An 18,864-nucleotide genomic window follows, 5' to 3' on the forward strand; every position below is an offset into this window, starting at 1 on the left:
GTGAAGGGTTTGTTTTTTGCAGAGCCGAATTAACATTTTGTCTTTTGGATTCAGGGACAGATGGTGTTTTGTTGTGAGATGGAGTCAAGATTTTTTTTTTTTCACTTTCTAAAATCTGTGGGTTTATGATTTATTGTCTACAGGGGTAGTATGCAAAAGACCCACCTTTTTTTGGCTAGAAATCACACCTCTGTTGGGAAAACCCTCAGTCAGAATGAGGAAGAAAACCTGCTTGTGTTTAGGTATATTTATTTGTATAAAATCTCAAAGAGGAAGTATTCAAAGAAAGATCATCTAAGGTGGACAACAAGAAGATCAAAGAACATATGTAAAGAACTATAGCTGTCCATCTGGGTGTATAATTGTGTGGGCACTTTTTAGCAACACCAAATGTTTCATATATATATATATATATATAGATATATATATATATATATATATATATATATATATATATATATATATATATATATATATATATATATATATACATACATATTAGACAAAGATAACTGCAGCAAATACGGCATTTATTTGAGACAACCAACGTGGGCTCAATAATAATAATAATAATAATAATAATAACTTCAATTTATATAGCGCCTTTCAAGATACCCAAGGTCGCTTTACAAGAGTGGGGGTAAGGACAGGGTGGGGGTTTAGGGAGGATAGGCAAGAGAGAAAAGGTGTATGTGAATAACTGTACCCAATTAGTTATATGAGGAATTAATTGTGATTTTTAAAATGCTGAAACCAATTTTGCTTGCCAAACCCAAGCCTGTCAGACATGTAGGATCAAAAATCATTTACATAGAACCTGTCTGACAAGATGAAGCAAACGAGAAAAGATCAAAAGGCTCTACGTTAGACTCAAGTGAACCAGAGCTGTTGTCCACTTTATGGTATTTCCAGTTATTGCCTCAAAAATTTGTTTGTTGGGTTAAAAACAAACAATTATGTAATTTCATGTAGTGAAAGAAAAAATTTAACCCAACAAACACTGGAAACGACATGCTAACAGAACACAGATCACTTCCTTGGTTCACTTTTTTAGTGAAGGAAAATTCAGTGACAGATAAAAAAGGGGTGCAAAGCCATTTCTTAGGCTTTGGGTTTAAAAAAAATATTCAATAAAATTCGTACACAGTGAGAGACATTGTCCACAACTGGAGAAAACACAAAACAGGGGAGAACCTCCCCAAGAATGGCTGACCTACCAAAATTACTCTAGGATTGCACTGAAGACTCATTCATGAGGTCATCGACACACCCAGAAAAGCATCTTATACAGTGCAGGCATCACTTGGTTGAGGTCAGTTTTCATGATTTGATAATAAGAAAAAGAGTGGTCAAAATGGTAAAAACCTGGCTGAACAAAAGGAACAAAATGTATAACTCACATTTGCCGAAAAACATCAACAGCTTTGGCGAAAATATTGTTTTTGAACCAGTGAAGCAACTGTGGGACTTTTTGGAAGATGTTTAATCCCAACTAGTCTACAATTAATGGCATTTTTTTTTAAATAACTTCAAACATGATAGAGATGGTAGTGTGATGGTCTGGGGCCACTTTGCTACTTCAGAACAACTTGTAATTGATGGAACCATGAATTCTGCTATCCACCAGAAAGTCCTGAGAACAAATCTTCAAAGAAGAGTTGACCAAAGTTCCTCAGCAGTGAAATACTTGTTGTCAGTTTTCACAAACACATAACAGCAAAGCTAGAACAACCAGTTAGTTTTAGGGAGCAATTACTTTTTCCCAATTGGCCAAATTGATTTAGATAACCATTTTGAACAAATTAAGGAAATCTTAAATCTGAAAACCTCTTTTGTGTTCACTCAGATCTTTGACTGATTATAAACTCCACTTCCCTAATGAGACTTTGACATCTCCCTCACTCAATTTGCTTTTGTTGCATAACTGAGCAGAAATGTGCATCGTTTGCATTTGTCTCCTGGGTTGATGGATGCCCATCAACTCTGCAGATGTAAGACAGTAAATCCCATTAGAGCTGTATTAATCCTTATTAAATCTCGGAGCTGCATGCAACCTCCACCTGACTGGAGGTCTTATCAGCCAGGGTAATGGAAAACCAGTGTGTGTGTGTACTCAAGAAAGACTCGGCCCGCCAAACATTTACAAAGCCGCAATTAAAGCACTTGTGTATGACATTTTGTACGTTAATCAGTTATCAATTAATGAGCGGATTGGTGCTGAATGAATGTGATGAAATGCTTAGGCACAGTGTCAATGCGTGTTTGAGAGTCTTCTTTTGTTCTTGAGCTCAGACTGTCTGTCTTTGCCACACATTTTGTTAGACTCTGAGATTTTCTCACACCAAACACCATTTATGTCCATTTTAAGTGTACATTCAGTTAGATATGTAGGAGGAACTCATATTATATTTGCTCATATTGAATTATGGTTGAAAAGCGAAGATGTGACCCTAATTATTAGTATTTGGATATCCTCAAAATATGCAATATGACTGTGACACAAACTTCCGAAAAACACGGGCCAAGAAGAAAATGTTAAAATCTTCTTATTCTCATTATGTGTCTAAAGGAGCACTTTTTGAAGTTCCTCTATTCCAAAACTGAAACATCAAAAGGAGATTGATGGGGATGTCCCTAAAAAAATGCCCATATAGCAGCGAATAGATCTGTAATCCTGGAAAAAACACAATCTATAATTGTTGCATTTATGCTTACTGTATGTAATAATAAGTGAACATAATTCTATCATTTCCTATCCTTTTCAAAGAGGTTTCATTAAGTTGCATATGTTTTATATATTTTTTTTATATTATTTATATTATTTTGTCTAGTACATAGAGAGTGTGCTTTTATTTTGAAGTCTAAAAGGCTTTTGAGCTCTCGCGGGAGAAAGAGTTATTAAGGTTTTTTGTCAAGTTTAATGCTAATGATTTTTACGGCCCGAGTGGCCTGTTTTTCACACAGTAGGCTGACAGGAAAGGGGGTTTGAGATGAGGAGGAGACATGCGTGGCCGGAATCGAACCCAGGTCAGCCACGCCGAGGACTAAGGCTTTTTTAAGTGTTGCAAGTTGGACAGGACATTGAGTTAGGGCAGAGTGCCGATTTGTTGTTTTGTTTTAGACTTTAAATTACAAGTATTTTTTTTTCATATAGAAAATGTCTTTGTGTGACTCACAACCTAAAAAACAATACCAAAAGTCAACATACTGATACTTGACAGGTTTAACATTCTCCTGTCTTACATTTACCACTAACCTTGCCATGAGTAGATAATTATTGTTGAAATCCAACGGGAGTTTTATCTTGGAGCAACCTGACCTTCACTATAATGCTAGCTTTTGCTGAGCGATTCACTTATCCTGTCAACGATGCTAACAGATAGGTCTAAAATTACCTTCTTGTTGTAACACTTTCTTAACAAGAACAGATTTTATGCTAAAGTAATAACAAAATCGGATGGAGATGCAGGTTTAATACATCAAGTCAAAGTCTTGATTGTGTTCAAGATGCTCTGTTACAAGTAGACTATACTTAATTTTTGGTCATAGCAAACTAAAGTGTAGATAAATAAACCTCGACTCTGATCTTCCTTCCCATAACTTCCTGTCACAATCCTCACAAAAACAGTTTTAATTGCTGATCATTTATTTTTCTAAAATCATATGATTGATGTTAGACTTGTTTTTTGTTTTTTTTACAGTTGCCTTTAGGAAAAGTACAAGTTAAGCCTGCGATTGCTGTTATTTCCTGTGGTTTATATACAACATTTAAACAGCCACGCTTTTCTGTCGAAATTTTACAGCAGAGACTGTTGCCATTTTTCCATTTGGAACTTGCTTAAAAAGATCTCCATATGAGTGAATTCAGGTCGCTGTCCCTTAAAATGTGAATCGGCTGCCATCCATGTCATGAAGTCCTGCACAGATAAAAGCCTTTCTGGATGCTGCCGATTTCACCCATGGTCTAATTAAACTTCCCCGGTTTGATCGTCCCATTCTCCACAACAGCAGGTGGCTGTTCAGCTCATAATGGCCCAGCTAACACACCTTTAATGATAGCGGCTGAAAATAATAGGAATTCTCCACCCCTGTAGCGTTCAACTGGAAAATACAGGTATAGCCTTGCAAAAGTAATCGTCAAACCTGACCTCTGTCACATTTTGACATGTTACAACCATAAACTTCATTGTGTTTGAGTGGCATTCTATGTGATACACACAAAAGACCACATAATTGTGAGGTGGAATGAGGCATAGTTTCCAAAATTTGATACAAATAAAAATAAAAAAAAGCCTGGGGAGGTGGGAGTGGTTGTTTTCGGTCCCCTACTGTTTACCCACAAACAAAATCAAATACCTTTAGGGATCAGCTGTAGTTAGCAGAGTCCGCATGTGTGCACTTTACTCCCACCTTTAATATAGCTGTTCTGTGAAGGCCTCAGAGGTTTTTTAGAGAACATTAGTGAACAAACAGCATCATGAAGAGCAAGAAACACAGCAGACGGGTCGGGGATGAAGTTGTAATGAGCTGTAAGGTACAATCATATGGGCAAGGGCACCATTAATCAGAGAGTGAAAGGCCAGGTTAACTCTGGGGGAGCTGCAGAGATCCACAGCTCAGGTACGAGAATCTGCTGACACAACGACCATTGTTCATCTAACATGAGCATGTTCTTTAAGGGAGGGTGGTAGAAAGTAACCTGACTCTCGCCAGATGGATGTCGCTCCGCCTAGCTTCACTCACATCCATCTGGGACCTCTCCATAGGAATTGCCTTTTTTGAAGGCTGGGCCTTATCAAAAATCCTTGCATATGATTGGATAAGCCACTTGTCTGTCATTTTTATCGACGTGCTATTTCAACCACTCACACCGAAGCTAACCCGTGACGCTGGGGAGAGCGATGCAGAGAAAAAACAAAACTTTTTTTATTTTTTATGTGTTTGCGGCTTAAGTGGCACGCGTTTTATTGCCAGTGAGCTGACAGGAAGAGGGGGGAAGACAGGTGGCAAAGCGCCGCGGGTTGGAGTCGATCCGAGCCGACCACGTTGAGGACTAAAGGCCTACTAACATGGTTTGCGCTAACCGCTCCGCCACGGGCGCGCCCCGGAAAACAAAACTTGCCAAATCCGGTCGGGAGAAGGGCGAAAACATCGTTTCCACCAACAAAAGCCTTCAGAGCCGTTCTCTGATGTTCTTTTAATGAAACAATATTAGGTAGATTGGACAACACGGAAGAAATAGCAGCATCAATGTTAACGCTTGCTTCCTCGATGCGAGCCGCCATTGTTGTCTGAATCAAAACAGTCTCACGTCACGGTCACTTCTCCACTACGTCACATCTATGAAACTCCAGCCCTGCGTCCTGATTGGCTGGACAATAAAATTGGTTGAAGAAATCACTCTCTATGGGAGATGTCCCAGATGGATGTGAGTGAAGCTAGGCGGAGCGACATCCATCTGGCGAGAGTTAGGTAAGGTAGAAAGCGCATTGTTGGAAGAACGCCATCAGAAGATCCTGTTTGAAGTTCGCCACAAGCCACCATATGGTGGACAAGGGGACACAGAAAACAACTGGAAGGAGGTGCTCTCATTAAATAAGACCAATACTCAACTTTCTATTTTTTTCTGTTACTTCCAAAACCATGTGGGAGAGAACCAAGACTGCAAATCACCTTGAATGGGCATCCCTACAGTGAAACATGGTGGTGGCATTATCATGCTGCGCTGAGGATAGTGGAGTTGGTCAGAGTTGATGGCAAGATGATCGGTAAAAGCATCCTAGAAGAAAACCTGTCAGAGGCTGTCTTCAGGAATTAGAATGGTCCAATCAAAGTCCACAACTAAACCCGAGAGCTGTATCTACTGTTTTTAGGAAGATACTGCTCTCGGGTTGGTAATTGTTGAAGACGTTTCATACTTTAACAATTACAGAACTTTCCATCTATGTTTTTTATCAGACAAAATGTTGCCTCCATGGGCCACATAATTGTATTCTAAACCATTTCCAATGGTTTTATTTCCTTAAATTGTTTAAGATTGGAGAAATGAGAGAAAGACACACGAACAAGTACTGTAATTTCTGCTGTCCCTGGACATTAAAGTGAAGAAATAGGCGCAGTAGAAACAAAAACGCAGGATGTCAGTCTCAGAAACCGTTCCTGTAATTCCACCATGACCATACACGCTTCTTCCCGGTCATTCCTGTAAAGCAGAGGCTTTTTGGATTTAGAGACAGCGGGAAGAGGAGAGAGATGCTCAGCCACATCTCGCAGCGGGAGGGGAGGGGGCTGAAGCCTCGGAGCTCTCCAGTAACAGAGACAGTAGACGGCACTGACTCACGCAGCACACACTGTGGACTCTTCCAGACCTGCAGCTGAATACCCCAGCGAGAGGACGAGGATGATGAACGCATAAAAAGAACTTTCTTCACGTTTTTTCTTTCCTTTGGAGGAGGGGATATTCTCTTTTAAATCTATCCCGGACAGCAGCCTTTTAACTCCGAGCTCCAAATAAAGTCAAAGTGTGTTTTAGTAATTCATAAACACCAGATGGCGATGAGTTGAAATATGATTAGAGAGAGTGTTGGGACGGGAGCAGGTGTTTTTTTCTCTCTCTCTTTCTCTCCTTCCCACGTTTACTCCTAAAATCTGTAAAGGATCTTTTTTCTTCTGTGTGAGCGTTTGTCCTAATTATTATTTTTTTTGACAAATTGAATTCCATCAACCGAGCCTCGGTTCTTCTCCTCCTCTTCTTCTCCTTATTTTTCTACCACAACCAAATCGCATCCACCTGCTAAAAGCCAGCCACCGAGGGTACAAGAGTACAGCCTGCCTGCGAGCGGTCAAAGGAGATCAAAACAATCTGCTGAAGGATGCTACTTCAATAGACGGTCCTAACAGCCGCTGCCAAAATGTTCAGGCGAGGTAAGTGGGAGACCATTTCTTCTTCTCGCTTGTAAAGGCTCGGCCGTTTCTGGTTGCGAGCGCGTGCCATGAGTTAGTTGAAATGTATGTTGTTTATTTTTTGTTTTATTATGGGCTCAGCCGAGAGAGGCTGATGCGTCTTGACTCTTGTCTCTGAAACTTAGCCGCCCGCTGCCCCTTTATCCGCTCAGGCAGCCTCGGTCTGGAGAGGAGATTAAATATTTATTCACTTCATGTAAAAATTATTCTTAAAATAGCGAACCGCTGCCGCACTGCAGTTTGTTCAGACTTGCCCGCACGAGGGGCCGCCGCTGGTTCGCTCCTGCAAGCGCGCGCTCCTGTGCGTGCTGGAGAGCGCGAGGGGGATCAAGAGAGCGCGTGAGAAAGAAGAGAAAGTTCAGCATTAAGCGTTCTGTGGGGGAAGTTTTTAAAAGGGTTGTGGACTACTTTTGGTGGAGGCTCGTGTATGTGTGTGTGTGTGAGTGTGGATAAATTAGCGTGACAGAAGGAGGGGCTGAGCCTACCAGCACTGGGATATTTTGGACTCGTGTCTGCAGTGAGTGTCGGGAGACAGCGGCTCTCCCCCAGCGGCGGGTCCGAGGGCCATGAGAGATTATAAACCGGAGCGAGAAAGACATGAAACAAGCTGTTTACCGTGACACGTGGTGGCTTTTTTGGCTAGAACAGATATCAAGTTTCCCCACACGACCTTGCCTCTCCGCGGTGTCACAGTACAAAGCTGGAGTCTCTGTGACAGTGCGGAGAAAAATGGCTCTCCCCCCACCCCCCGAGACCTACTCATTTGGCTCCATTCACTAATATCCGACAGAATCCAAATTCTAAGGTCCCCCCACACACCCAGGCTAGTCCAAGCTTGGGTTAGACCCAGAGCGTAATATAGTAAAAAAAAAAAAAAAAAAAAAAAAAAAAAAAAAAAAAAAGGGGGGGGGGGCAACCATGTATATTTAATATTAATAAACTAAATAATAATGCATTTTGACACACCTGACAATAGGGCTGCTTAATGTGTTGGGAATTTAACATAAAAAATTTCACTGCATCCATTAGCAACACTGAAAAGAACTGGTGGAGGGCAAACAATATGAGAACCATGATATTGTTCATGCTCCGGATACCAGTAATGTATTGGGTGAAAACGATTTAAGTGCACAATTTTCTCTTTTTTCTTCTAATTTTTCTTTCGTAAGAGCATGGGTAATTAGGAATCACAAATTAAGTTTCTTAAAATAGCAGAACGTAAAAGGAAGCATTGAAGAAGTAGCTATTGGCTGTCCTACAAGTCACTGAATGATATCATCCCTCAATTTGGATAATTGGTCATCTGCATATATTGGTAATTGTGGGGGCCCCTAAAAATATTCTTTGGGGAACCAATAATAAATTGCACAAGAACTCCCCCTGCTTCACGTCAACAAGTGGGATGGCGCAGCCTTTAGAAATATAGCGTTAAAGGCTATAAATGGGATTCAGTCTTATATGTCTCTCAAAAGATAGTTAAGATCTGCTTAGGAAGGGGGTGCTGAAGGAATTTAGAGCTCACTTTGATAAATAAATAAATAAGAGCATAATATAAAATACTATGTGATCAGTATGAATTGATGCATGGTTGGTACCAAATGCTTCTTTGTTGGGTACAAAATGACCAAAACAGTAAAAGTATAAAATGGCAAAGCCCATTCCACCAACCGGCTGGAATTGGAGTTTTTATGGGTTTTTGAAAATCAGTCGGATGATTAATACAAGGAGCATGCTATTTAGTTTTTAACGCTGGTATTCCTTAAAAGCTTTATTTGGCCTTGGCCACCAACACTCATCGTGACAAATGTTCTTCTTGGCAGTGAGTGAAATATGGCCAGTGTTTGTTAACACAAAACGCAGAGATAAAAAGTCAGTCACTGACAAGTGGAAATTAACTTTGTATTTTAAGGGTCAGTTCATATAGCAGTCACATTTTTCTCATGGGAGTGTTTAATGTAGACTTAGGACGTGCCTGACTAATAGCCTTAACAATGAAGCTACTTTTTATACTCGCACTCGCACACACACACACACACACACACATATATATATATATATATATATATATATATATAGTGTAGATATTTTTTATTTTGTTATGTTTATCTGGAATGCCTTATTATTAAAATGGCAATTTACAACATACAACACTCTTACGTAGTAGAGTAGTAGTGATAGTATTAATAGGGTAGTAGTATTATCTTCCCTCTATTTTCCTACATCCGAAGAGAAAAGCAAACCCAAAGCAGTTCCCCGATAGTAGCTGATGGAGAGATATGTAAACGAGTCAGCTCGATGTGCTGGCTTGGACGCAACAGGCGCGTCGCCATACAACGCCTCTTTGATGATGCAATGTGCACAAGCAAACAACCATTTCAAAAAATGTTCAAACTGACACACTGGTTTTCCGTGCAAAACAACGCTCCGTTTATTTTTGAAGGCATGAAGCTCGAAGTAGACACACACACACACACACACACACACACACACACACACACACACACACACACACACACATACACGGTAACACGCTAACACCCGTCCTGTTGTGGTGTTTTAAGCCTTGTGTAACATAGGGCAGGGCAGTTCAGACACACTAATGCATATGTCGCACATAAAAGTGGAATTAGATGTGGGCATACTGTGAAAACCCTGATTAGCACACATACATTCTACAGTTTGCGGTGTGGAGTGCTGATTCATCCGCCAGTCAAGCTCCCTGCCCCCATCACCCCCTGTAAAAGAAAAAAAAAATAAAATCAATTACTTTGGGTGTGTGGTGAAAGGCAGCCTGTCAGAGACATGGTTTGTGATGATTACATAGGATCACTGTTCAATCCTGAAGAGAAAAACATTCTTTGTAAGAAATGTTGGAAGTCTGTCATTTGTCACGTCAGAGCAGGGGAACAATACGCATGCATCTCGGCACGTCATGATCTTTGGCCTGCTTGTTTGGCTCAAGCCAAGCCACAAGCAGAGCGGCCTCCTCATTAAGACTGGGACCCAATCGTCTTGACAGGGAGCCGATTTGTCCTGTCATTGTGCGTTTGTGAAAGCCGGAAAGACAGGCTAGAGCCCGTCGTGCTTTAGGGCCACAACCTTCGGTTTTAATCTTCCTGTAATTTCACATAGGTAGCACCCACCCACCTCCACCCACAGTTAAATCAGGCGCTTGTGAAGAGCTGATGCATTGCTTTGTATCTCCTCCCACAAATATGTTGCTGCCAGTCACAATAATAAAATCCAGAGTAATTGCGCAGTCAGCCTGAAATACAGTTATCTATATCTGTCACTTTTACCTGCAGCATCTCTCTGTGCCGAGATTAAACAAGATCCAGAGAGTGAAGAGAAGGAGGATAAGTGTTTTTTGTGTAATGAAAACTCCCTACATCATTCTCTTCTTGTCTGTCTCTCATTTTCTATCTCCATTTCTGTGCTTGGCCAGCTCTGGCTGCCAGCATCACTCAGAGCAAAGAGAGGTCTGGCAGGCTGATTGGCCACTAACTTGGCTGGTTCGGGTGGCTCCTGAAGCCTTGTTTCCCGGCTTGTTTGGAGCGGGATCATTTTCTGTTACTTTAAATTGTCTTCATCTTCCAACAATGCTGTTTTCTTTCCATTAATGTTGTTTTAGCTGTCATACAAACATGGAGACAGCGTTTGAACAAAAATATGGCCGACGTTTCGTCCAAAGAAGAGCTCTATCTATCTATCTATCTATCTATCTATCTATCTATCTATCTATCTATCTATCTATCTATCTATCTATCTATCTATCTATCTATCTATCTATCTATCTATCTATCTATCTATCTATCTATCTATCTATCTATCTATCTATCTATCTATCTATCTATCTATATTTTTAGACCATAAGTGGGGTCTAAAGTTAGCTGAAAGAAAGACGTGTGAAGTCAAGTCAGTTAACATCAGTGTGTATCGTCATTTGGACAGCTTTTCACCTTTACATTTCACATTCTCTAGGAGTTAACATTGTTTTTTCTGTTTATTTAAGAGTGGATTTGTGGCTGTTTTTGGTATCACTTCATGGCATCACTTAATTTGGACAGGTACCTGCTGTCGAACAAATGCGCTTTGTTCTACAGAGGAGTTAAACGTTGACTCAGTCACTGCAAGCTGTCATTATCGTGCAGCTGAAATAACCACTGAAATCCTCACTCCTCCACCACAACTATTTAACGCCTTTTTCACACTGGATTAAGGCTTTTTAACTATGACGTTAAAAGTCATCCAGAATGGGGTTAATCTATGCAGGTTCCTGGCGAAGATCTTCAGGCAGCGTGTTCCCTAAACATTTATGTTTTGGCGGGGGAATGGGGTGTGCTCACGAGGACTGAGTCTGACTTGAATGTTCTTGTGTGCTTTTCGCTTGTGAAAAATCATTTTTGCCGCAGAGTGACAGACTCCAAATTGTTTAAAAATGTCCTTTAAACATTCTCGAGATTGATGGGCAGCAACACTCACTTCCATAAGATCTATTACTGATATGTTCCCTCCTAGGGCAATGTGTTTATTCACCTCAACATGGCCTCGCCACAAACTGGCAAAACTTCTGCTTTTAACGAGGCACTCACGCTTACTGATGATCTGTCAGTCAAGTGCACTTAACTGGCAACTCCTGCCTGCTCCCTACACTTTGTTATTCCTGTTGTAACAGTGTGTACTTTTTTTTTTTTACATACACTTTTTGCATTCAAAGTTGTTGAACGAATAGGAACACCCGTTATTATGTAACGTGTTTCATCTGTATTTGCCAAACCTTAAGGCACAGTAAGATATAGACTTAGACATTTGTAAAAACAATGTATTCAATTCTAGATCTAAACTGATCTGCACAGGTTTACTCATTTTATGTTTTACAAAAATAAATGTTTTTACTTCTGAGCCCGATACCTATTTGGAGAAAACTTGGTAACAGTTGGAGAAAACTAAAAAGCCTGTGAAATTTGCTGCTGATTTCAATTGTTGCCTTCCATTGCAGAAATACCCCCAAAACACTTAAAAATACTGGTTAACGTATGTAGACAAGTTTTACTGAGAAAGCAGTAATAATACCTGTGCGATAAATAAATGAGTGGGGCTACATTGCTATTTTGACACATTTGGGATGTTTTTTTCCTGCAGAGCTCACACGTGGACAGCATTAAAAGCAGAACGATTTTCATGGTGTACTTCAGAAACATGTATTGTTGCATGGGTGGGCAGAGTAACAAACAAAAGCACTTTGAAAACATTGCTGATTGACTTCAATTTAGGTCCAGGCGATCGCACCACATGTTAGGGTGCTATATGGTTAATCTGATTGACAGCCATGTGTTTGCCTCAATTATGCACACTTTGTAAATGTCCAGAGTGCATTATTTGCCAATGGATCTAGAGAAAATAAATTAATAAATGAATTAATAAAAAAAATAAATAAAATATATTAATATAAATATATATAAAATATATGAATATATGTATATTTTTATATATATATATATATATATATATATATATATATATATATATATATATATATATATATATATATATATAGCTGTACCGATCCGTTGTGGTGAAGAGAGAGCTGAGCCAAAAGGCGAAGCTCTCGATTTACCGGTCGATCTACGTTCCTACCCTCATCTATGGTCATGAGCTTTGGGTCGTGACCGAAAGAACGAGATCCCGGATACAAGCGGCTGAAATGAGTTTTCTCCGTAGTGTGTCTGGGCTCTCCCTTAGAGATAGGGTGAGGAGCTCAGTCATCCGGGGAGGACTCAGAGTAGAGCCGCTGCTCCTCCACGTCGAGAGGAGCCAGTTGAGGTGGCTCGGGCATCTGGTCAGGATGCCTCCTGGACGCCTCCCTGGAGAGGTGTTCCAGGCACGTCCCACCGGGAGGAGGCCCAGGGGAAGACCCAGGACACGCTGGAGGGACTATGTCTCCCGGCTGGCCTGGGAACGCCTTGGGATTCCTCCTGAGGAGCTGGCCCAAGTGGCTGGGGAGAGGGACGTCTGGGCCTCCCTACTGAAGCTGCTGCCCCCGCGACCCGACCCCGGATAAGCGGAAGACAACGGACGGACGGACGGATATATATATATATATATATATATATATATATATATATATATATATATATATATATATATATATATATATATATATAAATTTAATCATTGCCAGATAAATTTTTTGCCGATGTGACTGAGCTGATTTACGAATATTTGTATGAACTGACAACAAAGATAATGGTATCCTTGGGAAGTTAATGTCATACTGAATCTTCATCCGTGTTTATCACTTTTTTGCCTTTCAGTGAAGGCAGTGGCTCAGAGGTGTACAAATGTTGATCCATTTATGCTGTCCATTTCATGGATTATCTGTGTGTCATGTGTCTTCCACATTATTTGTGTTTAGTTTTCTAATCCATGCCACCCATGTGGACAGAAACTATAAACAGCATGCGAGGATTTGATGGCTGAATCCCTGAATGAAAAAAGAAGACGGAGGTGACTTTTAATGTCGGTTATAAAAGGCAATGCAAGGCAAATTTATTTGCACAGAAGTGGTATGGAAGACACTAAATGAACAGAAGTGAAATACAACAACACAAAAAAAATAATTTAAAAGAAGGATAGTAACATTTAAGCATCACAAAACATGAGGGAAACGTTAAGAGGGAAATTTAAACATGTAAAAATAGCAATAAAAAACATATTTAAATAAATTGATTAAAACCTTTAAGGTAAAGCAGTAACAAACATGTTTTTATCCAATTGGTCCCAAAGCTGAGGAGCATAAACTCTAAACACTGCCCCCTATTATTTAGTTATTGTCCAAGGAACACTAAGTGAGGAGGTCTCTGATGGAGCCCCTCCTATTTAATATTTACGTGCTCCCACTAGCTCAGATTATAACCCATATAACTAATATAATTAATAACCCATGCAAGCATAAAGTAGATGTATAGGACAAATCAATACATGCATAAGTCATCATTTTCTTTAGCTGAAAACTAAACAAAAGTGACTATTTTCATAGCAAAGGAGGAGCGATCAAGAGTCAGCACACAGCTCCAGTTATTACAGACAGAAACTAATGATCAGGCCCGAAATCCATAGTGATAGCATAGTGATAGACTCAGACCTGATTACTGCAATGGTGTCTTCACAGGTCCGCCTAAAAGTCAATCAGAAAGCTGCAGCTGATCCAGGATGCTGCCATGCCAAACCTAATGAAGTAGAGCACAGCACCCCTGTTCTGAAGTGCTCAAGATGGCTCACTGTATCGCAGACAATAGACTTTAAAATACTTCTGTTAGTTTCTAGATCACCGGCTGAGCACCAAAATATATTCAAGATTTGCTGTCATATTTACCTTCCGGACCGCTCAGGTCCTCTGGTTCAAGTCTGCTCCACATCCCCAGAATCAGAGTCACGCATGGAGGAACAGCTTGCAGTTTTTATGCTCCACTAATCTGTAACAACACCCCAGAAAACTGATGATGCTGAAACCCTAAGTTTTTTTTAAATCAAAGTTAAAATCCCATTTGTTGTCAAGAACCAGACAGGAGACCTTAAAACTCAACCAGACATGGAATAGCATTTTAGAGGTCTGATAAAAACCAGAAACCTGGTGACAGTCAGAACTGGCTGCAGCTAGTATCTGAGGTGTGCTAGTTTTAAATGCTGAGATGGCATCAGGCCGGACGGCGGAGACTTGATCGGAGTCCGAGTGACAGGCTTGGGTCGTGCACGATAGGGTAGAGACAAGCTGGGGCAAGGAAAACCAGGGGCAAGGCAAAGTTCGTTAGCTGTGGTACTAATCCAGGTCGTGGTCCAGAAATCAGAAGTTTGATTGATGTCCGACAAGGCAAGGCAAGTTAGGGAAATTCATAAAAACAAGGCAGGCAGGCAGGTAGGCGTGAAAACAAATGCTGGACAGCTACTCGCTGGAAGCTTTCAATTATCTGGTGCTGTCCGGCACTCTGCAGTGAGCGTATAAAGACCAGTCAACAAGTGTGAGGAATGAGCGTCATAGCAGCAGAGCTGAGAGGCAGACTAACAGGTGAGGTGCATGGAACTGATTACATCGTAGCATGCGAGGTGTGGCAGACTATCTGCAGACAGTAGATAGTCCAGAACCGTGACATTTGTTCAGAGTTGCCTTTGATTGTTCTATTTAAACTGTTAACTGGAACATTAATTTCATCCTGTAGTCCATTTTTTCTTTCCTTTCCTTTATTGTGCCTTTCCTTTATTGTGCATTTTATGCGTTCTGTTTCCTATGTTTCATCATGTAAAGCATTTTGAATTGTCTTGGTGCTAAAATGTGCTGCACAAATAAAATTGCATTGCCTTGCCATACCATGGTGACCTGGGGGCTCTACATGGTTTATATCTTATCGGTAACTCTATAAGTTAGTTAGTTTGTTTATGGTCCCTTTTGTAGACCATAAAGGGATTTTAAATGCAATGCTTTTACTAACAGACGTGTGTCATATTGTTCATTTTCCTGGTCAGGATTCTAGCAGCACCATTTGATCTGCTCTTGCTGCCTGATTGAGTGATTTGTAAAGTAACTCAGCATTATATACCATATTATAATCTGCCAAAAATCAAAACATACTAGGTTTTCTGTGTCCTGTTTTGACAAAAATATTTTTTATGATTAATTATGATATAGCAGTACTTTACGTTGAGTCCATAACAGCACCAAGGTTTCTTGCAAGTTCTTGGCTTTTTAGCCCCGTAGAGTCTAATTGATTGCTAATTTCTAATCTTGCATTTTCAGAACCAAAAGCAATGTCTTTTCTGCATAAAACTGGAAACATTTCAGACCCATCGATATATTGGACACACTGACTCAGTGACCATAGTGGGCAGTTCTCATGTGGTGACAAAGAAATATAAAATGATGGCTTATCAGCACCTGTATGTCAAGGCTTGTTATAGTCCACTCCATTATCAGATCTCTGGGGAGCACATAGATCCTGAATAAATTGAAAAAAAGGACATTCCTCTTTTGTTCCTTTTCTCACAACTTTTGAGTGATCCCATGACATTTTTTGTCCTTGTAATTCTACATTCTCTAAAATGTGCAGTATTTGATCATAAGATTACTTTAAAACATGATAATCTGTTGGGAACTGCAGTCCTCTGCTGAAATCCAGGGATCAATATCAATATATATTAGCCTGAGGGCAAGTGACTTTCTTTTGACCCAAACGTGAAAAACGAATCATCTGAACATAAGACTTTTCAGCAGTGTTATAAAGTGCTCCACCATAAGTGGATGAGAAGGTTCTCCTAATTAAAGCATAGAGATAGCATTTAGATAACAGGATCACTTTAATTGTATGTTTTTACATCACGTTGCTACATAGACACCAGTGCATGTGATTGCAATGTGACAAAAGACAAATGTCACTTCCTTACTCCTCCCCTCAGTGCTGACAGCTGTATTGGCACGCATACATTTTGCCTGCAGGCCATTGTCAAATCCAGACTCAAACAAGCTGCTGTTGCTTTTTTGCGTCGCCCTGAGTGTGTTTACCAGCGTCTGTGATCGCCCCGCTGGATGATAATAACATATGGATTTGTGACAGAGTGTTTATGCGGGTCATAAAACACCAAATGGTGGAGTAATTGAGTGCTGAGATTGATCCAAATTTGCTTCTGCAGTACCAACATCTCGAGGCTGTGGACAGATTTTAAAAAATCAGGACATAATATAGAAAATATGGTGCTTTGGTAGCATACAAATCTTTAGAAATATCATATTAGACGGCCGAATCATGCAGAATTTGATAAGTGACATGGAATCCAGATGATAATCAATTATATCTAACACAAGTCGCATTGGGGGGAAGGATGTAACGCATCAGCACACACACAGCGAGCACTCTGTGTGTCAGCTGTGCATATCAATGACCTTTGCAGCCGCTCATCCTGCTTCATTTCAAGGTTACTCACAGAGTCGTTCTGTCTTCTGTGTCCCCAGCTCAGGATGCTTTGCCTTCGCAATCCTGTTTTGTTTTATATATATATATATATATATATATATATATATATATATATATATATATATATATATATATACATATATATATATATATAAAAAAATATATATATATATATATATAAATTCATTTAGTTTCAAAACAGTTTTCTGTTTTGCATGTACAAGTGATCCAACACTTTTGAAAATTAATTACTGCGAGTTACGTGTTGCAGCTCCGAGCTGCTAAACCGGTGATCTCGCACAAACATGGCGTGGAAGAAAATTAATGAGCAGAAACTGTTTTGATGCTAAATAAGCAAGCAGAAAGGGCTATAAACTATGTTGTACAGAGCTTGAAATGTCATTTTCTAATAGTCCTTGGGTGCTTTATTACTTGTATGCACAAAAGCTGTGTAACAACTTCGTTTTTAATAAAATTCAAATCTGAAGTTCTTTTTTTTACGTGAAATATATATTTATATTTTCTGTAGTCCGTCATGTGGATTAGATTGTGTCATTATAGTATTAAAAAAACTGCAGCGGTCAAAACTTCATGATTCAACTTGAAGTGAGCCAAAGCTTGATTGGGTTTGACACAATTGGGACATTGCTCATTGGACACACTATGCATTATGAAGATTAGAGAAACACTGGTGTCAATTCTTTTTATTTGAGCCTATGTGAAGCTTGAATATACGTAAAAGCTGTTTATCTATGTATTGACAACCTACATTTGCTCAGTCTCAGTATCTTATTTGATGTGGAAGCTATTTAACAGTTAAACATTCTTCAGTTTACATCTTACATGTTTACTTGATGCAGATTTTTTTTTCTTTTTGGTTTCATGGTTTGATTCTAAATTGCTAATTGATTTGAGCTGTTCAATAATTATTTTTTCTTCACAGATATCTCTTAATTTGCTGTGAGACTAATTGCATGCTGCACAATTAGTCAATTCCCATTTTTGTATATGCTGGATTGTTAAAGCCAGAAGACTCAACCAGGGAAATTTCATTGACGATTCGCAGTTTTGGGGCTGAAATTAACATTTTCAGTTTGAGTTATTTTAAATTGCTACAGTCATCTAAAACACAGTTTAACTCTGACTAGCCATTAGCTTCCACCACTCCACCAAGGATGTTTCCACTGCAGGTAGGGGAGCAATGCCAATGAAAAAAATTGCAGATATGTGATTCGAAAAATGGAAACAATTTAAGTTAACAAAAAGGCTTAGAAAGCATCCGTGTTGCATTTACTCTTTAAGTTTATTGCCTCCGACTTATTTGTGCGGCTTCTGGCTATGGTCTGGCAGCTTCCCTGATCAGCAGAGAGATTTAAAGAGCAAAAGGCAATAAAGACCTCTGTGTCAGGTGTTCTGGCAATACTCTTAAGTTTGTACAACATGATGAAATAGTTGATGCTAGTTTGCTTAGAAGATATGGATCAAGGGTTATTCTCTAAACTCTTCATCCACAACTTAAAAATACAGATTATTTTCTGCACATTGCTTCAATATCACAACTTCAAAAAGGATGAAATTAGTTTAGAACACTATAGACGTCAGAGTCCTTGAATTTTGGTTTATGATTTCGGACATTTTTCCATTTCTGACCTTCTTTGTGAACCATGCAAATTTGTAATTTTAAGTCTAAACTTAAAGCGGTTTTAAACCTAAGATTCACTCAGTCTAAACCTAGATCAAATTAACAGATTAAAGCCTGAAAACAGACATATCATTGACTATTGTCTAAATAATAATAATAATAATAATAATAATAATAATAATAATAATAATAATAATAATAATAATAAACCTTTATGCAGGTAGTCTCATTTAGACAGGAGTTAGCACATTTAAAAAAAAAAACTCATACATACTTTAGAACTCTTTCTTGCAACTA

The 18,864-nt window shown here is 39.4% G+C and overlaps 1 protein-coding gene across 1 annotated transcript in view; it reads left to right on the forward strand.

Moving 5' to 3' along the window:
* Positions 1-6,232: 6,232 nt before the first annotated feature.
* LOC105915976 (reticulon-4 receptor-like 1) overlaps positions 6,233-18,864 on the forward strand; it is a 138,738-nt gene continuing 126,106 nt past the window's right edge. Inside the window, exon 1 of the mRNA XM_012850269.3 lies at positions 6,233-6,924. Within this exon, the coding sequence (XP_012705723.2) occupies positions 6,912-6,924 (13 nt within the window). The 5' untranslated portion in view covers positions 6,233-6,911. The remainder of the gene's footprint in view (positions 6,925-18,864) is intronic.

Source organism: Fundulus heteroclitus, chromosome 11 (assembly GCF_011125445.2).
Source record: "Fundulus heteroclitus isolate FHET01 chromosome 11, MU-UCD_Fhet_4.1, whole genome shotgun sequence".
NCBI lineage: Eukaryota > Metazoa > Chordata > Actinopteri > Cyprinodontiformes > Fundulidae > Fundulus > Fundulus heteroclitus.